Here is a 20,995-nt window from a genome sequence, read left to right on the forward strand (position 1 = left end):
AAAGGTAGAAAGTCAATTTTCTATCCCCTTCAATCAATGTCTTAACGAATTATTTCAATCGATGTCTTTATCAATTATTTCGATCGATGATTAACATTTAATCATAATAATAATACGAAATAAGGTATGGCATAATTGAACAGGTGGCAAATGTCTGTTGGCAGTTGCCTTTGCACCTTATCTGTTTGATTTCTTTGACGGCATCGTTTACTCGTTTACATGTTTTAAATAAAAAAAATTTTTTTTTTTTGGTTCACTTCCAACTAATTTAGAACTCAAATTCAAATAAAAATATAAACGAAAGCTCGGAAAGTTGTCGATAACATTTCAAAACAACAAAAACATGTTCTTTCGTATTTTTGCTTTTTATATTTACTTTTATATACATTCAATAAATATAGTTTCCATTTTCAACGCATAGATATTTATCCGTACGTTCCCATTAATTTTCATCAAACAAATACATCAATGCAGATAAAGTAAAATTTATTTTTATTATTATCATTAGTAAAATAATTAAGAAATTTAGTAACTTTTCTTTAAATTAGCTACACTTACTAATTGATCTTACTAATCGAGTGATTTTACTCCTCATTAATTTATAAAAATTGACATAGCGATGACTTAAATATTACAATTTTAAAACATTATATCTTCTTAAAGAGCAAAGATAACAGAGATGTTTAACTTTTATAAATAGTACCTTACGGTAGACTTTCTATTGAATAAAAATTAATATTTAGCACTAGATTTGTTATTTATGCCTTTTATGATGTATGCACGTACGCGCGCACAATCATTTCTTTTTTTTTCTTTTTTTCTGAACACATTACCGAAGAAGGCAAATCTTTTACTTTTGAAAATTATTTACACGTTAAATGAGTTTTTTTTTAGAATAATAGAGAAAAATCCTATCTCAGCTGTATTTAACGAGCTTCTAATAACGTCTCCGTTAATTAAACTTATAAATTGTATTTGATGACATAATAATAATGTCATTAGCTTAGAAAGTAGTTGACGAAACTACTTATGTTCAGTTTTTAACGAGATGCTTAACAGTATCATTTTCGTGAAGAATTTTTATATTCACTACGTTTCGACCACTTACATGACCACTGCCAAAAATTGCTGGAACAGAAACGAGAAGGAGAGTCGACGAATAGAAAAAAAAAAGTTATTCCATTTTGAGCTTCCGTTACGGCAATCAGTCAGGGGCCGTCAATAGACTTTCTGCGTCGATCATACTCTCGCTCATTATGAATGACGTGTTGATGATGGGCGTACTGACTGTATTTCCCGATTTCTTGTTACTGAACGGATAGAAGCTATTAATGTTCATTTGCAGAAGGTAAGTTGACATTTTGTCGATGGGCGACGAGGAGATACCGCCCCCTCCATTGATGTCCATCTGGAGTTGAGCGACGTCATTCTGCAGAAGTCTTGCATACATTTCAATTTGATTATGACCGCCGTTGTTGATGACCAGATGGGGAATCCAGCGAAAGTAGCATTGCGACCAAATCTCCAAGCAGGATATTTTATACAAGGGTTTGAGGAAGGCTGACTTGCCTTTTGCGTACGAGGGGCTCGATGATCCTGGATGATTAAAGAGGGGATTGTGGAACAGTAGGATGTCCTGCTCATTGAATTGTTCCCTCCAGTCCCACACACTACGTAGCACCAAACGAGTATTTGGATCCTGTAAATTGATTTCAATTTTTGTATTTTTCGTAAGCGTATCATTGGATAAATTGATATTTCGTAAGTACGTTTTGGTATTATTTTAAAAATCTGTCAATGTCGAATTTCTATTATGCACGATTATTATGCGAATCATTAATTATGAAAATAGCTAACCTAGTGCATCAAAACTTTCATACGACTATTTCATTCTATATCTTTTCATTCTAATTAAGATTGCTACGAAGGATGATTATAATCGTTGAAGAAATTACTGTCTGATACACGTTCATTAATACACGACAACATAATTATTAAAAAAAAAATATATTAGAAATAACGTGATAATAATATTGAAATTAAAAATTACAATACTACGATGCTAAGACTACATATATTACAAATGTAACAATAGCACGTTAAATCGCAAACATTAATAATAGCCTAATTTTAATAACAATATTCTGTTTAACAAAACATAAAAAATTTATATAAAATTTAATGCTTATTTTGTTTTATGATTTTCGTTTATTTCAAGTACTTACTGTAGCTGCTTTAATACGATCTCTTTCACAATTAAATATAAAGGTTTCAAAAATTGAAATATGCGCCGTGTCCCACAATGTCGTTAAATACGTTTCTGTAAATTCGAATTCGGCTGGAAATTGTTGACAAAGTTGCCAAACGCAGTCCAAATACAGCAAAAATAACGGAGACTAAATTATATACAAATAAATCATTATATTATACATACTCTCAATTACTATAATAAATAATGCTTTTCTTATAAGATTATTGTAAATAAATTACTTTTTTCGAGCCATCATTTTTCAGATGGCCAAGACGATCACAAAAAGGATGACCAGCGGCCACCCATTCTTTTTGTAATAAGCTCTGAAATCCTGTTATTGTTCGGAAATATGGATCCGATAATAATTGAACTAAACTTGAAATGATACAACAGACATCTCTACCGGCGCCTTCTGTATTAATTAGCAATTAATTATTAATTATTAATTAGAAATTGATAATAAATTGTTATAATTAAATTAAATCATAAACTTTAACAATAAATGATTTATTATACCTTGTAATATAACTGGAACTCCGTTGTTTAATTGCTCACTGGCTTCTACAGCTTTTTGCAAACAATATGATACGTACTTCAACCATTTCGTACTCTCCAATAAAGAATAAAAATTATTTTCTTGCATTAAAAATTGTCTAACGCTTTCTAAAAATGTCATTATAATTATGTATTAACATTATCTATCTTTTACGCAATAAATGCTATAATACTGAATTAACTACCTGGAGAACATAAGTGGACGAATTTAGAAAAACTCGATGCCACAGCCTTTATGCTAATATCTTTGTTCAGTTCAATAATTACAGGCTGTATTTTTCGTGGATGATTCTTACGAATATTTTCTAACATAATATTTTCTTGAGTTCTTTCGGTGATACTTGGACAAAGTTCGGACATTTTCACTAATGCAGCACCTTGTTCATTTGACCAAGACCAAACTGGTGGACGACTACCTTGGAAATGCTGAGCTACTTTAAATAATTGACTATCTGTTACTGATGCAGGAACAATGATATATTCTGATAAGCTATAATATTAAGTTACGAATAAGATATTCAGTAATATTTAATGCGTACGAGCTTTCCAGGTCAATTAAATACAAACAAATCAAAAGCTTTTGAGAATGATCAAGTTAAAATTACCTAGGACAAATTTGAAACTCTACGTTTGCTGTTGATAATCGCCAACCATTTTTCAAATGTATACCTCTACTGTACGTGCGATCTAATTCATTCTGCCAATCGGTAATATTACGAAATAACTGCACTTCTTTATCTACGCTACTATAATATGGCTCCCTAAGAAACAATTAATTTTAATAATCTAAAAGGCTTTCAGTTTCAATTAAGATCCACTTACTTATATTCATAAGCAAATAATAGATGATGCTTGGTGGGGAAGGCATGATGAAGTAAAGCATTTAACACGTTTTTTCCATCGCCAATTGGAGAAAATTTAAAAGAAAATGACCATGTCCTTAGGTTCTGCTTGTTAGAAATTTATTGTTCAATGTAATAATTAGTAAAGCATTTGAAATTAAAATAACATATCCTACTAACTTTACATATAATGAATATTCCTTTCACTTTCGATGGAACCACTGCTCCTGGTACAAGTTTCCTTTTTTTGTCCCCCATAAGCAAGTATATAGTGTCGATATTCGATAAACACGTATCCGTGTATCCGTATAGATTATTTTGTTGATAAATGTCCTTAAATTTTGTACGATTATTTAATTTATGTATAGAATAATATGTCAAAATATCAAAAAAGAATTCAAAATTTATAAAACAGAGATTATTTTTGTCTGCTGTACTGAGATTTAGAGATTTACATTTATAAAGATTTCATTTTCATATAAAAATTATAAACTACTCTGAAACAATTTTAATTAATTCAAAATAATGTCTGCTGTTTGTTATGAGTTGAAATAAATTTAAAAAGATAATAAAAAATACATTTGCTTAAAATATAATAATACATAATAATAAATAGTAAACTGTAAATAATATAAAAAATAAATATAAATAAATGTAAATAAATTTATTTATCTATATGTTTTTAATGATATGAAAACATGATTTTTATATTGTTAATGCGAATAATTGACACCAATCGTACATCTTAAAAATATATATAAATTTTAATCTTACTCGACTCATTTTATTACGCTATAATAGAATCTCTCCTACTTACATCCCCATTATCATCCGCAGTGACGAAGGTAAGTTTGAAATTAGTGATCGATAATACTCCAGATATTCCTTGTTTCGATTCACTAACTGGTTCAAACATAAGGACATTTTGACCTTTAGCAACGACAGCTTCCCCCGGTAATAATTTAATACTATTTTCATTTATTGAATTACGTCTGCTGGAACCTAAGTTCTATAATCAATACAAATATTTTTTTGATATACATTAGAGTGTTATGATAATGTTTAAATTATGATAATTTTTAAATCTTACTTAACAATATACTGAAAATTCTAAATATCATTGCAATTATCTTGTAAAATTATATTATTTATATAGCAGTGATGAAATTGTTGATATATTATTTTTAAAATGACAAATAAAATTTACATCAATAAGAGTAGGATGAAATAAAATTTAAATAAACAATAACATATCAAGGATATAAGATTATTTATTATTGAACTTTTATGGAAATTTTGTATTACAAAAAGTACGGCTCTATTTAATAAAACGTAAATAAATGAAGGAAAGTATTAAAAAAGTAATATAATACTTTTATTAATCTTTGAAAATCAGAGATTGAAAGCACACGTACAAATACTTCATACTGATCATTATTTATAATATAGTTTATAAACTCTAAAGTCGTGTCGTCTTGAAATATGTTATAATGATAAGTGATTATTTGCGGAAAGATGAAAAATAAATATAATTAATATAAATAATTCAATAAGTAATGTTTATTTACCTGCATTTCATGTTCCTCGAAGCCGACGTAACTTATGAAATTGTTGCAACTCTTGCTTTCCATAGCAGAGAGTGTAAGGACTTTCCTGCATTCGGTATAAATTTTCTTCAAATTCGTAAGAATTGTTAAAATTAGAATAAATCGATGTGTCGCTTACGCTTTCGCAATCCGTAAAAATCGAAAAACCGATTATTTAACGTAGAAATCTCGTTCCTGAAGATATAAAAGAGAGACGAGCAATGCGAGTATAGAAACGTCACTTGGTAAACAATTAATATTCCCTAATCCTTATTCGATTGATAATAAATGTGAAGTTACGTTTATCTTAGATTTTCTCTTAATACGTTCAATCCAATTAGCTACCCAAATACAGAGAGTCTTAACAAATATATTAAAACATTGCAATAATAATGGTCCCTTTGGTATGCTTTATATACTAAGTCAACAGTGTCAATTGTAGTGGGATGAACACGGAAAAACCTAACCTTAACTTGGATGTTTGCAAGTTCTTCTGTAGACCTTCAGGTGGCACTAAGAGGATACATTTATGAAATATCCGATGATCTTCTCGATGATTTAGGCTGACGAATGATGGAATATGATCGTTAAAGGTAAAAATTGCAAGCATCATAAAATTGTATTTCTTTCCTTGAATTTTTATTTATTTATTTTATGTTTATTTAGGATTTGTATTTTAAATATTATAATTTATACATTTTAAGGCTTCGATTTCATTTACATAGAAGTACGTCAATGTACATCGGAGTGTCATGTGAAGGAAAATAAATCCTCAATACCCAATTAAATAACATAGGTGGTTTAATTTTATTGACATAATTTTTTAAAATAAACTTAATATTCAATAGATTAAACTAAATGATAATAAATTAAAATAATTAGTTTTTTATAATTATAAAATGTATTGGAGTAAAAAATTTTTATTTTAAAATTACCCACTGTATATTACTAAATAATATGATACTTTATACAGTGATGTTAAAAATCATTGAAATAATTTGAATTTCATTGAACATTTGACCTCCATATTATAATTATTGCTTATACTATTGTTCAGATTACGTATGAAATCTTCGAAAAATGGTTCCTTCGAGAAACTTTTTGAACAGCTGCCATTAGTTTCATTAGCGGTATCATTGTTATTATTTAAAAGGTAGCTTTTATCGAAATTTTCCTTATAATCACTCTGCTCTTTAGGATTATTTATGAAATTTTCAGTATAATTTTCATTAAGATGGTCTTGGTCCATTTCAGCATGGTCATATTTTTCATAAGATAAATGGATATTATCGATGTCCTGATCATATCCATTTTCTTCATTTTCCATTATGAACGGAAAATTTGAAGAAATACTTGAATTTTCAGAATTACTATGTGACAAACGTCTCGGAGGCGATGGTTTGAATTGAACAAGTGTACTACGTATTGAAGTAATTCCATCTATTGCACTTTTAGCAGGAGTCGCAAAAGTTTCATTATCAATTATTGAATTGCATGTTGCAGCATTGGTTCTATTGAATACGAAATTAATACTTTATTAAAATATGATTCAAATGTGTACATTGTTACTATTAAAACAAAAGCTATGGCATTAAGAAATAATGTAATTTGGTAGAAGGAAAGCAATTATCCAACTGTTAAATAATAATAATATCAAACTTGGACGTTTTATCGTAAAAAGGAAAAAGCCATTATTTTTTCGTTATTAACAATTATAAAACTTTTGATTGTCATTAATATTCTTTAATCGTTAATATACGAGAACAATAACTCATGAACTCTCATTTATTATTTGTATATTATATATGTATTATTATTATAGAAACATTATTTATAGAAAAATTAATACCTGACATTTTCCTCAGACGATGGAGGAGCGTTGATTTGGCAGTCAGTGGTTTCTACCCAATTGTAGATCTGATGAGGTGTATACATTTTATTAGCTTTTGGTAAAAATTCATTTTCAGTCCATCTGGGAGTTGTCGATGCGGGAAATATCGGAGTATACGTTTCCGTTGTTTTCCATACAGGATAAGTTTTATATTTTGGATTTTTTTCTTCGGGTGCAAGACTTTTTTTTACCGATGTTTTTTTCTTCTTGTTCTTAGCGTTTATAATTGAGGTATATGAACAAGTCTTTTTAGGTACTTCCGTTTCAATTAAATTTCTTCTGAAATTATTTATAATTTTCAGGGAATCCTCGATTTCTTTAGATTTTCTTTGCCTTACTTTTGTCGAGGGTATTTGAAAGTTATCGAGTATATTTTTTAGATGAGGATTTTTTTTCCTAAATAAAATAAGCATTCTTTTACTTCAATTAAAATTAATAAATATTTTCATTTATTTAAAATTTTTATTTTACATAAAGTGAATTGTCATTTAATTATTTATTGAATTATTTTTTACATAAAGGTGCGTTATAATTGATTTTCCTTTTTTTTTTTTTAAACGATTATCATTAAGACAAATTCAATCGATACATTTAATAATTTTCTAGTTAAAATTTACTTGAATTCTTTATCTTGTTTATAAGCTTTTTCGGCTTTTTTCAAAATTTGATTGAAAAGTTCTTCGCTGTCGTCGACATCCTCATCGGTAAATATTAAGGTATAAACAGCATCGGATATTTTTTTATGCTCTTTGCTTGAATTAGTAGTATTGGTTGAATTGTCATTGAGGGTTTGCTCGAAAATACTTCTTTTATCAGCTTCGATTCGTTGTCGCATATCATTAAGGCTTCCTGAAGCATTCGACATTTTAAACTAAAAATACAACAATGAATATTGAAAAATTCGCTAAAAACATTCATAATGCTTAAATCAACTTATGCCTTAGATAAAAAAAAAATAAATATTCATTAATATTCGCTAATAAAATAATACTTGTTACATAATTCTTTTAATATTATTATAATAAAAAGAAATACAAATATTTTTCTTACTGCCGGTGTTTTCCTAAATACTTTTTCAATACAACGATTGTTAAAAAATGGCAGACGACTAGACGACTCAACGCTTTAAAATAGACATGTATTCATTAACTGTCACGTTTAATTTATTTTCTTTTGAATAAATTCGAATATTCCTTCGAAAACAAATTCAAATACAGGCAGTACAATATGTTGCTCTCCTTGTCTACGAATTGTACACTTTTTTTTTACTATAGTATATGCATAACCATACTATTTATATAAATGGTCACGTGGTTCGGACGAGAAGACCCGAACATTGGATAGGGAAGGAGTTTCATCATCCCGTTTATAAATTTAACCTTAAAGCGGTTTTAAAAAATTTTTACACGAGTTATTAGTGGTAAAGAAGGATAAAGTGAGCTTGTAAGCGAAATGCGCGTGATCATGAGTTTTGTAAATGCAAAATTATTGCCAGTATTTAGGCATCGAACATTAATTACAAGGTCGCTTTGCAAAAATCGACGATTAAACGAACACTCAGGTTTTGGCCAAGTGATAATTTCAGAAGACAATACATTGCCATTTTCAAGATTTCTACGAAAAAATCTACATGAATATAAACAGAGTGTAGCCGCTATAACTATTAGAACTTTTTCTTCGCGTAATCCTTCGGATAAGGATTCTGGGTTAGTAGAATTTTCAATCAGAATTTTCTATCATTTCCCATACTTCTTGCCTCTCCCCTACTAATTTTTCATCACGATATTGTTATCTTATAAGAAGCTTTGGATTTATTAATTATTCATAACGCCGGCTTAGAAAATAGTTCCAAACATTATTGGCCTTTGTGAGAAATTAAATTTAAATAAAATTATTGTATTTGTTTCAGGTATTTTTGAGATAATTAGGTAATTTCGAATTTAGCTTGGGAGAAAAAAAAAAAAAAAAAAAAAAGTTAGTTTTAATTTATCATCCATAAAATGAAATATATACAACAATTTATTTTATTAGTTCATTACCATTATTACTATTCTATACATAAGATTACAATGAAATTTAGTTTCTATTATTTTCTAATTGAAATTTATAAGTACATTATAAAAAGAGATATTAAATTAAATTAAATTTTATTTAACAATTTTTAATAAATTTTATTATATTATATTATATTATAATATATTATTATAAATATTATTATAAATATTATTATTAAATATTAAATCACAAATTATTATAAAAAGTTAGTAATATTTAATTACATATTTTATTCTTTTACAATACAGTGACAATAACACTGGGGTTCCACCAGATGATTATCAAGCAGCTTTGCCAGCAACTGTAATTGTACCAGAAGTATGGCCGAATGTACCAGTAATAGCAATAAATCGTAATCCAGTTTTTCCAAGATTTATAAAATTATTAGAATTATCAAATGCCATTCTCATAGATTTAATAAAGCGCAAAATTTCACTCAATCAGCCATACGTGGGTATTTTTTTAAAAAAGAATGAAGAGTAAGTTTACTGTACAACGATATAACATTAGTGTTATTTGAAATTTACTTGTATTTTATTGTTATTTTTATTATACAGAAACGAGTCGGATGTTATGGATAATTTAAATGACATTTATTCAGTTGGAACTTTTGCACAAATACATGAAGTACAAGATTTAGGAGATCGCATGAGACTCGTAGTAATGGCACATAGGAGAATTAAAATAGTAGGACAGATTATAGAAGATATAAGCGTAAAGCCTCCTGGTAAAATTTTGTAAAATAATATTTTTCTCATTATTCAATTAATTCATGTTTTTCTTTATTTAATTTAATCGATATTTTTGATTAATTTAAAGTAATATTGACATTGAGTCAGAAAGAAGGATTAAATATGAAAGAGCATAATATTTTTATTATTTAAATTTTATTATTTAATCATTTCTTTCAAATTAAAATTAAAATACCAGTCTATTTAAACAAATAGAAACAATTATATATTTATGCAAAATTGTTGTATTTTGCATTGGTCTATCTTTGTATAGAGACAAAACAGATGAAATTGAAGTTTCCTCTATTAAATACAACAATTACCGTTCCTGTAGACGAAACAGTGGCTGTTGGGAAAAAAAATCGTAGAGAATTAAGGAGAAAAAGAATAGAAATTAAACAAGCTGATCGTTCTGAGAAAAGTGAAGTGCCTGCACCTTCTGTTGACAAAAGTATTGCAGTCATTGCACCAACTGAAGAAGAGAGTGAATCGAATCCTCAGAAAGAATCTGTAGTACAGCCTTTACTAATGGTTGAAGTTGTAAATGTCACGCACGAAAAATTTAGACAAACGGAAGAAATAAAGGTATATTCAATTAAAGATCTAGTCAGTATTTTAATAATTTTGCCTTAATGCTTCTGTATTTTTCCTTAATTAAACAAAAGGCCAATATTGCCAAAGCAACAAATTGTATGAAATTCTAATTATTTTAGGCTTTAACTCAAGAATTGATAAAGACAATCAGAGATATTATAAGTATGAATTCTTTATATCGTGAATCATTACAACAAATGCTCCATCAAGGCCAAAGGATTGTCGACAATCCAGTATATTTAAGTGATTTAGGAGCTGCTCTAACTGGAGCTGATGGACATGAATTGCAAGCAGTTTTAGAAGAAATAGATGTCAGTTTTTTCTTATCTATTTCATTATAGTAAATAGTTTTTATTTTTCATAATTTTGTTTATTTTCTCAATAGATTACTAAAAGGTTAAGACTATCTTTAGCACTTTTAAAAAAAGAATATGAATTGAGTAAGTTACAACAAAAAATAGGTCGAGAAGTTGAGGAAAAAGTTAAACAACAGCATAGAAAATACATTTTGCACGAACAATTGAAAATTATTAAAAAAGAACTTGGACTTGAAAAAGAGGATAAAGATGCAATCGAAGAAAAATATAGAGAGCGAATTAAGGGTAAGGTTGTACCTGAATCTGTCATGGAAGTAATAAATGAAGAATTGACTAAATTAAGCTTTTTAGAAAGCCATAGTAGCGAGTTCAAGTAAGTTGTCCTCTTAATAAATTTAATCACTACATTTACATAACTACATTGCTTAAAATTCATAAAGAATATATCATTTTATTTAAGCTTAAAACTAAACATAAAATTTTAATTCATATTTTAGTGTAACAAGAAATTATCTTGATTGGTTAACGTCAATACCATGGGGCATCACGAGTATTGAAAATTTAGAGATTCAAAAGGCAATCACAATTCTTGATGAAGATCATTACGGGATGGAGGACATTAAAAAAAGAATTTTAGGTTAGAAACATTAAGTATTAAATGTTAAATATTCTATTACTATTAATACTTTTTCATTTCTCTTTTATTAACATATATATTGTGTTTGATGTATTCTTTTTTTTTTTTTTTTTATTTAGAATTTATTGCCGTTAGTCAATTAAAAGGATCTACACAAGGAAAGATTCTTTGTTTCCATGGACCTCCTGGAGTTGGAAAGACATCAATAGCCAAATCAATATCTCGAGCATTAAGCAGAGAATATTTTCGATTCAGTGTTGGCGGTATGACTGATGTTGCTGAAATCAAAGGGCATAGAAGAACTTATGTAGGAGCAATGCCAGGAAAAATTATTCAGTGTTTGAAGAAGACAAAAACGGAAAATCCATTAGTTCTAATAGATGAAGTAGATAAAATTGGAAAGTAAGTAATAGTCGAATAAAAAAAAAAAATATATATATATATATATATATATGAATATATATTTTAGAATTTAGATATTAAATATAACTATATTGTTTAACGAGAATTTATTAATTCTTTAAATTTGTTGACCATTTAATTATTAATTTTAACTATTAATAGAAATCGAATGTCGTGTATTTGTTTGAAAATTTTTTAAAAAATTTATACATAAAATTCGCATGAATGAAACAAAGTATTTCATGTTATAAATGCTATTAGTCTTGTTAGAACTTTTCAATGAATAAATTTGATAAATTATTTACTTAACCTAGAAAAAAATACTATTTAGAAAAGTATATTCTATTTCAAAATTTTGTAACAATTAATCAATACATTTCAATTGTTATAAATATTAGAAAATTATAGTATTTAAAATAAATTATTAATATAGAAATAGAATTATGTAGAAAACATTGCATAAAATTTAAAATACAAATATTTTTTACGACTAATGTGTAGTTTTTCATATAATATATAAATATAAATTTATATAATAGTTATGTTACGTGTTACAAAAATATTGTCCTTATTTAATTAAAATTTTTATGAATAATAATGTATGTAAATATTTATTATGTTTATTTATTATTTATATAAATATGTCATTTTATGTAAATGATGATTAGGATGTTTATTTTTACAATTCATCTTATTAAATACATTATAATTGAGTATGTATCTTCATAACGATGTATAATTTTCGATTCAATGAAATAATAAAACGATAATTGAGAGTAATTGTACATAAATATTTAGATTACTAATTATAGTGACTATTAGCATTATAATAATATCATAAAAATATAAGAAAACTATAATTAAATATTCTTGTACATTATATCATGTTGAATATTATGAAACATCGTAGAGGCCATCAAGGTGATCCATCGTCAGCTCTTCTCGAGATGCTCGATCCAGAGCAGAATGCAAACTTTCTTGATCACTACCTGGATGTGGCAGTGGATTTGTCAAAGGTTCTTTTTATCTGCACTGCCAACGTAATCGATACTATTCCCGAGCCGCTGCGCGATCGTATGGAAATGATCGACATGTCGGGCTACGTGGCCGAAGAGAAGCTTGCAATCGCCAAGCAATATCTTGTGCCCCAATCAATGAAAGAATGTGGCCTCTCGAATAACCAAATTCACATCGACGACAACGCCTTGAGTGTCCTCATAAAGTCCTACTGTCGTGAATCCGGGGTGAGGAATCTGCAGAAGCATATCGAGAAGGTTCATCGCAAGGTTGCCTTCAAGGTAATCAAGAAAGAAGCCGAGAAGCTGGACGTAACCACCAACAACTTGATAGACTTCGTGGGCAAACCAATATTTACGCACGATAGGATGTATGAAGTTACGCCACCAGGAGTTGTGATGGGACTTGCCTGGACGGCCATGGGTGGCTCCACACTCTTCATCGAAACAACGCTAAGCAAACCAAATCTGATATCTAAGAAAAACGAAGGCACCTTCCAGGTATTGAATTTTATCGTTGATTAGCATCTATTTAATTTAATGATAATTGTATGCTTAAATGCTTACGGTTATTCAATTTTTTTTTTGAAAAATATTTTCACACACATTCGAGCCTAAAGAATAAGGAATAAGGCATTTATCGTAATTGTTATCTTACTTTAATACATTAAGATAACCGGTCACTTGGGAGATGTGATGAAAGAGTCGATTAGAATAGCCATGACTGTGGCTCGAAACTACATACAGAAAATTGAACCCACCAACACTTTACTGAATGACGCTCATTTGCACATTCACATACCCGAGGGTGCGACACGCAAAGACGGACCGAGCGCAGGTGCGACTATAGCAACAGCTTTCTTGTCACTTGCGAGAAATAAAGCCATACGTCAGGACATCGCAATGACTGGCGAATTGAGTCTGATGGGTAAAGTCTTGCCTGTCGGTGGCATTAAGGAGAAGACCATTGCGGTGAGTAAAACGTTATTTCGACATTTTTCACGCACGAAGCCGGTTTTTCGTTATTTATATGTAACAAAACACTGGCTTCTATTACAATACGTATATTGTAAATTTAATTTATATAACATATTTTAAGTGCAATATTATGCTTAATAATATAATAGTGTATTTAACCAACAAGCGTTACATTATTGCCGACATTTAGTATTATAGTATTATTATGGATTATTGTATTATAAAATTCTCATATGAAATTCGTTAAGAACTAACATACTAATAAATAAACTAGTAGAGATAGTAGAGAAATTGTTAAAATAAACAAATTAATTGTATTATATCGATTTATATAATATCAGACCTTATGATAAAATATAGTTTTGGCATCATTACATAATTCTCAATAAAAATAATAAAATTTTATTTTAGGCCAAACGCGTGGGAGTAAAATGTATAATACTACCTGAAGAAAACAAGAAAGATTTTGAAGATTTGCCGAAATATATCACAGACGGACTTGAAGTTCACTTTGTTAACAATTTTAACGATATTTACAGGATATGTTTCGCTGATAACGATAGTCATTTATCTTCTATGAAGCAAAATGATGATTTAATAACAAGCTTTGATTCTAAATTACAGAAACCACTTTATGCATAAAGATCGTCATTGGATTATTTAATATTTTCATTTAATTTAAGTTTTAATAAGTACTTCTATATTGCTTTATTGGGTAATAAAATTTGTTTAATTTTTTATTATTTTTTTTTTTATTCTTAATTTATCGAATATTATAGAAATTACGAAGTTATAGTTTTATATATTTTTTATTCAATTAAATACATTAATATACATTTTTTTTTTTTTTTTTTTTTTTTTTTTTTTTTTCTAAAAAATTTTTTTTTTTAATGTACGTAAAATAATTATACAAGTTTAAAATTAATATTTAAATAATTATTGAATATACTTTTAAATTGTCGTCAAAAAAATAAATATATCATTTCGTTTTCAATATTGTTATTTATAAATTAGTATTTAATATACACAATAATTCATAGATTAGAAATTTATTATTTCTTAAAAAATGTAATGATATATTTTTTTATAAACAAATATAAGACATTGTAAATATGTATATCCATCGTCATTGTGTTTTTAAGAGACCATTTGTTATTTTGTAAATGTATCTTTATCTTTATCTTTATCTTTTCTTTGAGTATAAAATAGTATGATTGATATAGTTTAATTTTATTAATATAATGAAATATATGTAGATTATAGATTTTATATAAATAAAAGTATTTAGTAACTCTATTGATGGATACTTTTAAATTATATTAATTATATAACGTTTGACTTTAAGGATTTAATTTAATAAAAATTCGTATTCATTTAATAGTTTTCTAGTACTTACTATAAATTCAAGTTTATAATAAAATATTTTATAAATCCAAATGAATATTATGTTTATATAACATAATTCTTATGAACAGAAAATAATGTGTGTTAATAAAAATATATAAATAAACCATATATTATTTACATATATTTTTTAAATTTTAGCTATCTAGGAACTTCCATTTTACTAAGTCGTATTATAAAATCACATAGTCTCATTTGAACTTGAATGTCCATTGGGTTGTTTGTTACATAAAAACCAGGTACACCAGCTTTTTCTAAGATGCTTTGTTGATCAGCTACTTTTTGATCCAATTGCATCACTAATTTCATGTCTTGTTGTTTTAATTCCTCTCTGTGCTTTTGAAATAATGACTGTTTTACTGATTCCTTTTCATCATCTACTCGAATATTTGATAATACTTGTTGAATTTCAATTTGCTGTTGATTAATTAATTGTAATCGCTGTTGAAATAAATGCTTTTCTGTAACATGTTGAATTTCCATTAAACCTTTCACAATTTCAAAAATAGTATCGTTTAATAAACTATTTGCAAGTCCAGACAACAATTCATAAGGTAAGCGCATTTGATATTTTGGAGGAAGTTCACCCGCCATATGTTGCAGCTGTTCCATTAAAAAATATAATTTTCGTTGTAAATCCTCGGGTGTTGGATTATCCAATTCCATTTCATTTACTGATATTTTCTGTTCGAATGCGAATTTAATAAATTTTTTTTTAACATCTCCATTGATTCATTTATTTTAATTCTTATATTGTTAAACTAAAGAACATGTTTCAAGCAACATTTTTCATAAAATAATTATATAAAATATTATTTCGTGTACTCAGTATTGATTCAAACATAATTTTCTTTAAGGTTAGTACAATTGTGAAGTTTGTAATTTTAAATTAAATCGTAATGATATTTAGAAAGATAAAAAATATCACGGAAGTATTAAATAATTAATTTATTTCACTTACATATAATAAAAAGATGTCGATGGAATGTATTTTTTCTGTTTACATTTACCACATTCTCATATACTAAAGTATCTAAATTTCTTGTTTACATATCACCTTTGTATATATATATATATATATATATATATATATATATATATATATATATATTTATCTAACTTTTTACATTTTATATTTTAGAATTCAAATGCGGAAAGCAAGGTCAATTTGAAATTATTTTTATTATGAGTGAAAAATATGTATATAAATATTAATTAATGTGTACAACGAGTAATTATTACGGAAAAATTAATATAAACTGTATACTATTAGATATTTGACTGTTTTATAATGTTAACGATAAGATGTACATCATACTATCTCATATATTTGTTTGTACCGTATATCATGACAGGTCAGAATAATTAATAAATATCTAAAGTGATTATGAATAATTATAATCTAAATTTTGATTATATTTCTATACAAATTAATAGGTGACAATTATCATCAAAATAATAATAACAATTTTATTGTTACTAGAAAACAATATCCATTAGTATCTAATAAAGAATTAAAGAACATATCCGAGCAACTTTTTGATGAGCTTCCTAATATTTTACATTCACTCAATCTTAATTTTCAAGTAAAAAAGTATTCTAAAAGTACAAAAGATGAATGTCTATTCCCGTAATAAACATATTTTATTTAGCATGTAAACATGTATCTTCAATTACAAAAATTTCAATTAGTTAAGCAAGAATTGAAACTAACCTGTAATATCAATTAACATAGTATAATATTAGAAAGTGTAGTAAAAAAATGATAGTACTTTTTAAATATTTGTTTATTTAGTTTTTATTTTTTTAGAAAAAGTTCATTGTTGAGAATGTAAATTATTAATTTGAACATTTTTGGAATTTAAGCTTTTACATGTATTATTGATTTTATAATAAGAAAAAGTCTGTTTTTAATATTTGACTTTCATTTTATAGTTTATTTACAATACCAAAAGAATTTTTTGAATCTTTTCCAATATTACAATTAATATATAAATTATATGACAATTACAATATATATTCTAATCATGCAGAAGATATGACAGTAGAGGAAAACATAGAGGAAAATGCTTTTATTAATAGCTTACTCGATACTAAGATTATGGCAAATACAATGAATTTTTTAGCCACAAAAGGTTATTTTAGAAAAAATTTAGATACATACAAACAAATCATAAAGAAAATATGGTTCGGTTTGTACTCCAGATCTAATCATACTAGCTTAGGAAGTTCTGGCTTTGAGCATGTATTTTTAGTAGAACAGAGAAAAGATCGTCGTATTATAGGTTTACATAATTGGATTTTTTTTGCAATCGAAGAGTCGAATGAAAAAGTGAATTATTTAGGATATATCAACAATAAACGAATAGATAATGTAAGTATTTGTAAAGTATTTGTGCAGCTATTTGTCAGCTTTTGTATTTTCAATTAATAATGTATTTTTTAGAAAGCAGTTGTAGCAGAATTGTACTTTAACTATTTAAATAAAACTAAATCATCGTCAATGTTTATTGGAACATTACCAGAGTTTGACATAGCTCTTTATACTATATGCTTTTTTACAAGACCAAATAAGAATTGTAATATTCAATTAAAAAATGAAAAAATTACAATTCAATCTTGGGTGCAACATTCACATAATGAAAAATTTATTGCTTCATCATTTCCTAAAGTTTAAAATTATTTATTTCATTTTTGAGTCCTATTAAATTGTAAGTACAATTGCTTAAGTACCAAATATACTTTGATTACACAGCACTAAACCATTGAAATCCCTTTAAAATAACTTGTTTTATCTTTAATAATAACACGGCTAAATTGATAAGGAATGATACATAAATTATTATGCGCATTAATTAATGTACCAAGTGATAAAATCATTGCTATACATTAAAGTCATACAAATAAGTTTATGAATTAGTGAACATTACTGCAATAGTTGAGTAGTTTAGTTTTATTTATTCATTCGCATAATAATAATTAATCAATTTTCCATGACTATTATTTATTTTTTTTATATATAATAATTCATGTAAGATTCACGTTATATAAGATTGTTGAATACACTTACTAATCAGTTTATTACGTTCACAATGTGCTTTTATACTTTCATACATAGGCAATTAGTATAAAATAATTTATAATTGCTTTAATTATTTATGGAAAAATTTTCTACAATTATTAAAATTAATGTCATATATTGTAAACAAATTAAATATCAAAGCTGAATAATTATTAATATTAGAAAAATTTAATTAGAGTCAATGCATGAAAATTCTATCCAATTCTAAATTATTTTTATATGTTATAAATGAAAATGACTAGACTCTAGACGAGCTTACAAATCTTTGTTGTTTCAATGTTATATTGAACTTTTTAAATTATTTAAATTATTTTTAATTTTATAATTCCTTTATCTAATAGCTGACGAGGTCACATACTGATAAGGATTATTAGTTATTATCTAGAGGATTAGCGTAGCTTTGGTACACGTTCGGTAGGTTGATTTACCTAGCTGATGACAATGTAACCATTTTGTCATGAATCATTATTTTTATAATCAACGACTGCGCCTTATTTAATAAGTCCTTCATCTTCGTCTAACAATTTAAAGTTAAATATTGTAGTATTAATAATAGTTAATTGTAATAATTGTAATAGTTAATTCTGTGTAATAGTTAATAGTAGTTAATTATTAGTAAATTATCCATGAGTTTTATCTTCAGGGATTATACAATAATCTTAATACTTTCACCTAATGTTGCAAGAATTCCACGTGATACAGTCAACTCCAAGTTCTAAATAATTGAGTAAACACGGATCACGATTACGGCATGGATTATTGCTTTTCGTATTTTAAATACTTGTATTGAAATAAAAACTTAATCCCTTCAGTTAAGGAATATTTATTTTTTATAAATCTTTTAATGGTTTGCTGTTATCAGTGTTATTTATATAATATTTTTTGCGCTATTGTCTAACATTTTATATTTTTATGTACCTGCTATATGGCTGAAATCCTTTTCAATTGCACGATATATATATTTCTATAAAATTTTTGATATTATGAATATATATTATTGTATGTCTATATAAATAGTATCTTTAATAAAAAATTAACACAAATTAATAGCAAATCAAAGAAAAATCTAATTGCAAATAATGTATTAAAAATTTTTCCAAAATATAAAAATTTATGTGAACGATGGAAGGAAAAAATTAATAGATGAAGGAAATGTGAAATGTTTGCGTTGCAAATATCATAATGAAGAAAATATATGCTTTCTATTGCATTTGTTTCTTACGTTATATTCCTGTTTATATTTAAATTCATCGCTTTTATTATTATTTGCACTTTCAGCAAATTATAACTACTATAGTCTTATTGTTAAGTTTAATATATTTATAAACATAAAACGAATCGTTAGTTTGTTACTAGTATTTAGAAAGAATTTTTTCGAAAGATATATATATCAGAGTATTTATTGGTTGTTACATCATCAATTTTATAATATAATAAATAGTCAATTAATTAAATTGTTCGTACGATAATTTTTCAATAAAAAATGTTACAACTATGGAGAAAAGAGTGTATTTATTTACTTTTGTCTAAAATATTATTGAAATTTATTGTTTAATTATAATCAAAATAAAAATTCTAATTCAAATAAATGTTTTAAGGCAGCGCGAAGAATTTAGTCGTTTACTTAATACATGCTTAATTATCCTTATATTGGAAAATAATTATAAATTATTATTGAATTGTTATTAAATTTTAGCTTTTATAAATTGGGAATAAATACCCAAATTCCCAAAATTTTTGTTCTAAACAAACTTAAATTAAGTAAATTCTATAATTAACTTTAATTTTTAATATAGTTAATAGTAAAACATAGCTTTGAAAACGGATGTATTGAATTATTGAAGTATTTTTTAATACAAACACGTAAAAAACACGTAAATATATATTTCACTAAAATGTCAGATATTATTTGATATATCTATAAGCGTGTGTAAGCATAAGTTTATAATTATTTTATTGATTATCTTTATATATCAATTGTTAATAATTATTTGTCAATACTTTATCATGAAATTAATTTCAATATAATTAATATCGACGGTTTGTTAAATGAATGTAGCATTTAGAAAATGTAACTTCTTTTAAATTGTATGATTTGCTGTCTTATTATCTACTACAAATGAAGATGTAAAGCATTAATTAGTCAGTATCGGGGATTTTATAGGATTCGTATGTAGTGTAATAAGATAACATAAGACAGCTAAAAACAAAGTATAAAAAGTCGGAGAAAATTTAAAAATTGTTCCTTTTCCTTTTCTGGACTCTGTCTGTCTGTCTGTCTGTCTGTCTCTCTCTCTCTCTCTCTCTCTCTCTCTCGTGCACTCAGTCACTCCCTCTGTCTTGTACAGAAATACCTGTGCGATCCTTGGCATGCCCGGTCGGCAACGTTGGTAGGCCTGATCAGTAGCGCCAATCGATTCGATGCATTCGAGGAGTCTCGGCGAACGTTCGGGAAGGAAGGACTCTGTCTCCTCCGATACCCTCGACAAAAATAATAATAATAATAAAACGATCGGACTAAGGTATTGTGATTGTGGGTGCTCAGGCTTGAGGTGGATAACCGGGAAGAGCGATCCTTGGGGAACGAAAGACGAGACATATGCACGGGCAGTTGGAAATAAATGTAGCGGCAGGTACTCATCGTGACGCATGTA

General features: G+C 26.8%; 5 protein-coding genes across 5 annotated transcripts; 2 read left to right on the forward strand and 3 right to left on the reverse strand.

Annotated features, from left to right (window-relative positions):
- Window positions 1-1,144: 1,144 nt before the first annotated feature.
- Window positions 1,145-5,570, reverse strand: LOC105364818 (myotubularin-related protein 10-B). The gene is made up of 10 exons (XM_011502846.1): window positions 5,217-5,570; window positions 4,466-4,657; window positions 3,829-3,981; window positions 3,629-3,753; window positions 3,412-3,567; window positions 2,992-3,296; window positions 2,768-2,914; window positions 2,491-2,663; window positions 2,226-2,396; window positions 1,145-1,699 (listed from the first exon to the last, which is right to left on the reverse strand). Exons 1-10 carry the CDS (start codon window positions 5,277-5,279, stop codon window positions 1,205-1,207), a joined length of 1,980 nt encoding a protein of 659 aa, XP_011501148.1. The 5' UTR covers window positions 5,280-5,570; the 3' UTR covers window positions 1,145-1,204.
- Window positions 5,571-6,219: 649 nt separating this feature from the next.
- Window positions 6,220-7,993, reverse strand: LOC105364875 (uncharacterized). The gene is made up of 3 exons (XM_011502905.1): window positions 7,743-7,993; window positions 7,084-7,521; window positions 6,220-6,745 (listed from the first exon to the last, which is right to left on the reverse strand). The coding sequence occupies exons 1-3, from the start codon at window positions 7,988-7,990 to the stop codon at window positions 6,220-6,222; spliced, it is 1,212 nt and encodes a 403-aa protein (XP_011501207.1). The 5' UTR covers window positions 7,991-7,993.
- Window positions 7,994-8,469: 476 nt separating this feature from the next.
- Window positions 8,470-14,559, forward strand: Lon (lon protease homolog, mitochondrial). The gene is made up of 11 exons (XM_011502847.1): window positions 8,470-8,831; window positions 9,429-9,659; window positions 9,738-9,907; window positions 10,186-10,496; window positions 10,625-10,816; window positions 10,891-11,195; window positions 11,320-11,459; window positions 11,579-11,861; window positions 12,772-13,378; window positions 13,550-13,849; window positions 14,267-14,559. Exons 1-11 carry the CDS (start codon window positions 8,578-8,580, stop codon window positions 14,495-14,497), a joined length of 3,024 nt encoding a protein of 1,007 aa, XP_011501149.1. The 5' UTR covers window positions 8,470-8,577; the 3' UTR covers window positions 14,498-14,559.
- Window positions 14,560-15,347: 788 nt separating this feature from the next.
- gdl (gonadal protein gdl) lies at window positions 15,348-16,305 on the reverse strand. Its single transcript, XM_011502850.1, has 2 exons — window positions 16,221-16,305; window positions 15,348-15,943 (listed from the first exon to the last, which is right to left on the reverse strand). The coding sequence occupies exon 2, from the start codon at window positions 15,923-15,925 to the stop codon at window positions 15,401-15,403; it is 525 nt and encodes a 174-aa protein (XP_011501152.1). The 5' UTR covers window positions 15,926-15,943; window positions 16,221-16,305; the 3' UTR covers window positions 15,348-15,400.
- Window positions 16,306-16,607: 302 nt separating this feature from the next.
- On the forward strand, window positions 16,608-17,936 carry LOC105364876 (poly(U)-specific endoribonuclease homolog). The gene is made up of 4 exons (XM_011502906.1): window positions 16,608-16,614; window positions 16,697-16,889; window positions 17,195-17,633; window positions 17,706-17,936. Exons 1-4 carry the CDS (start codon window positions 16,608-16,610, stop codon window positions 17,934-17,936), a joined length of 870 nt encoding a protein of 289 aa, XP_011501208.1.
- The last annotated feature ends 3,059 nt before the right edge of the window (window positions 17,937-20,995 follow it).

The sequence above is a fragment of the Ceratosolen solmsi genome, unplaced genomic scaffold (assembly GCF_000503995.2).
Source record: "Ceratosolen solmsi marchali unplaced genomic scaffold, CerSol_1.0 scaffold15, whole genome shotgun sequence".
NCBI classification, from domain to species: domain Eukaryota; kingdom Metazoa; phylum Arthropoda; class Insecta; order Hymenoptera; family Agaonidae; genus Ceratosolen; species Ceratosolen solmsi.

Bases quoted from the DNA above. Each gene is read 5' to 3' on its own strand.
- LOC105364818 (XM_011502846.1), bottom strand. From the start codon at position 5,279: ATGGAAAGCAAGAGTTGCAACAATTTCATAAGTTACGTCGGCTTCGAG. The intron at 3,754-3,828 runs GTTAGTAGGATA...TCTAACAAGCAG, and splicing joins GAATATTCATTATATGTAAA to AACCTAAGGACATGGTCATT. The intron at 3,568-3,628 runs GTAAGTGGATCT...ATTGTTTCTTAG, and splicing joins TTATTTGCTTATGAATATAA to GGAGCCATATTATAGTAGCG.
- LOC105364875 (XM_011502905.1), bottom strand. From the start codon at position 7,990: ATGTCGAATGCTTCAGGAAGCCTTAATGATATGCGACAACGAATCGAA. The intron at 7,522-7,742 runs GTAAATTTTAAC...TATTTTATTTAG, and splicing joins AAACAAGATAAAGAATTCAA to GAAAAAAAATCCTCATCTAA. The intron at 6,746-7,083 runs GTATTAATTTTT...CGTATTCAATAG, and splicing joins TCGTCTGAGGAAAATGTCAG to AACCAATGCTGCAACATGCA.
- Lon (XM_011502847.1), top strand. From the start codon at position 8,578: ATGCGCGTGATCATGAGTTTTGTAAATGCAAAATTATTGCCAGTATTT. The intron at 10,817-10,890 runs GTCAGTTTTTTC...TTTTCTCAATAG, and splicing joins CAGTTTTAGAAGAAATAGAT to ATTACTAAAAGGTTAAGACT. The intron at 11,460-11,578 runs GTTAGAAACATT...TTTTTTATTTAG, and splicing joins CATTAAAAAAAGAATTTTAG to AATTTATTGCCGTTAGTCAA.
- gdl (XM_011502850.1), bottom strand. From the start codon at position 15,925: ATGGAATTGGATAATCCAACACCCGAGGATTTACAACGAAAATTATAT.
- LOC105364876 (XM_011502906.1), top strand. The intron at 16,890-17,194 runs GTAATAAACATA...TTCATTTTATAG, and splicing joins AAAGATGAATGTCTATTCCC to TTTATTTACAATACCAAAAG. The intron at 17,634-17,705 runs GTAAGTATTTGT...TGTATTTTTTAG, and splicing joins ACAATAAACGAATAGATAAT to AAAGCAGTTGTAGCAGAATT.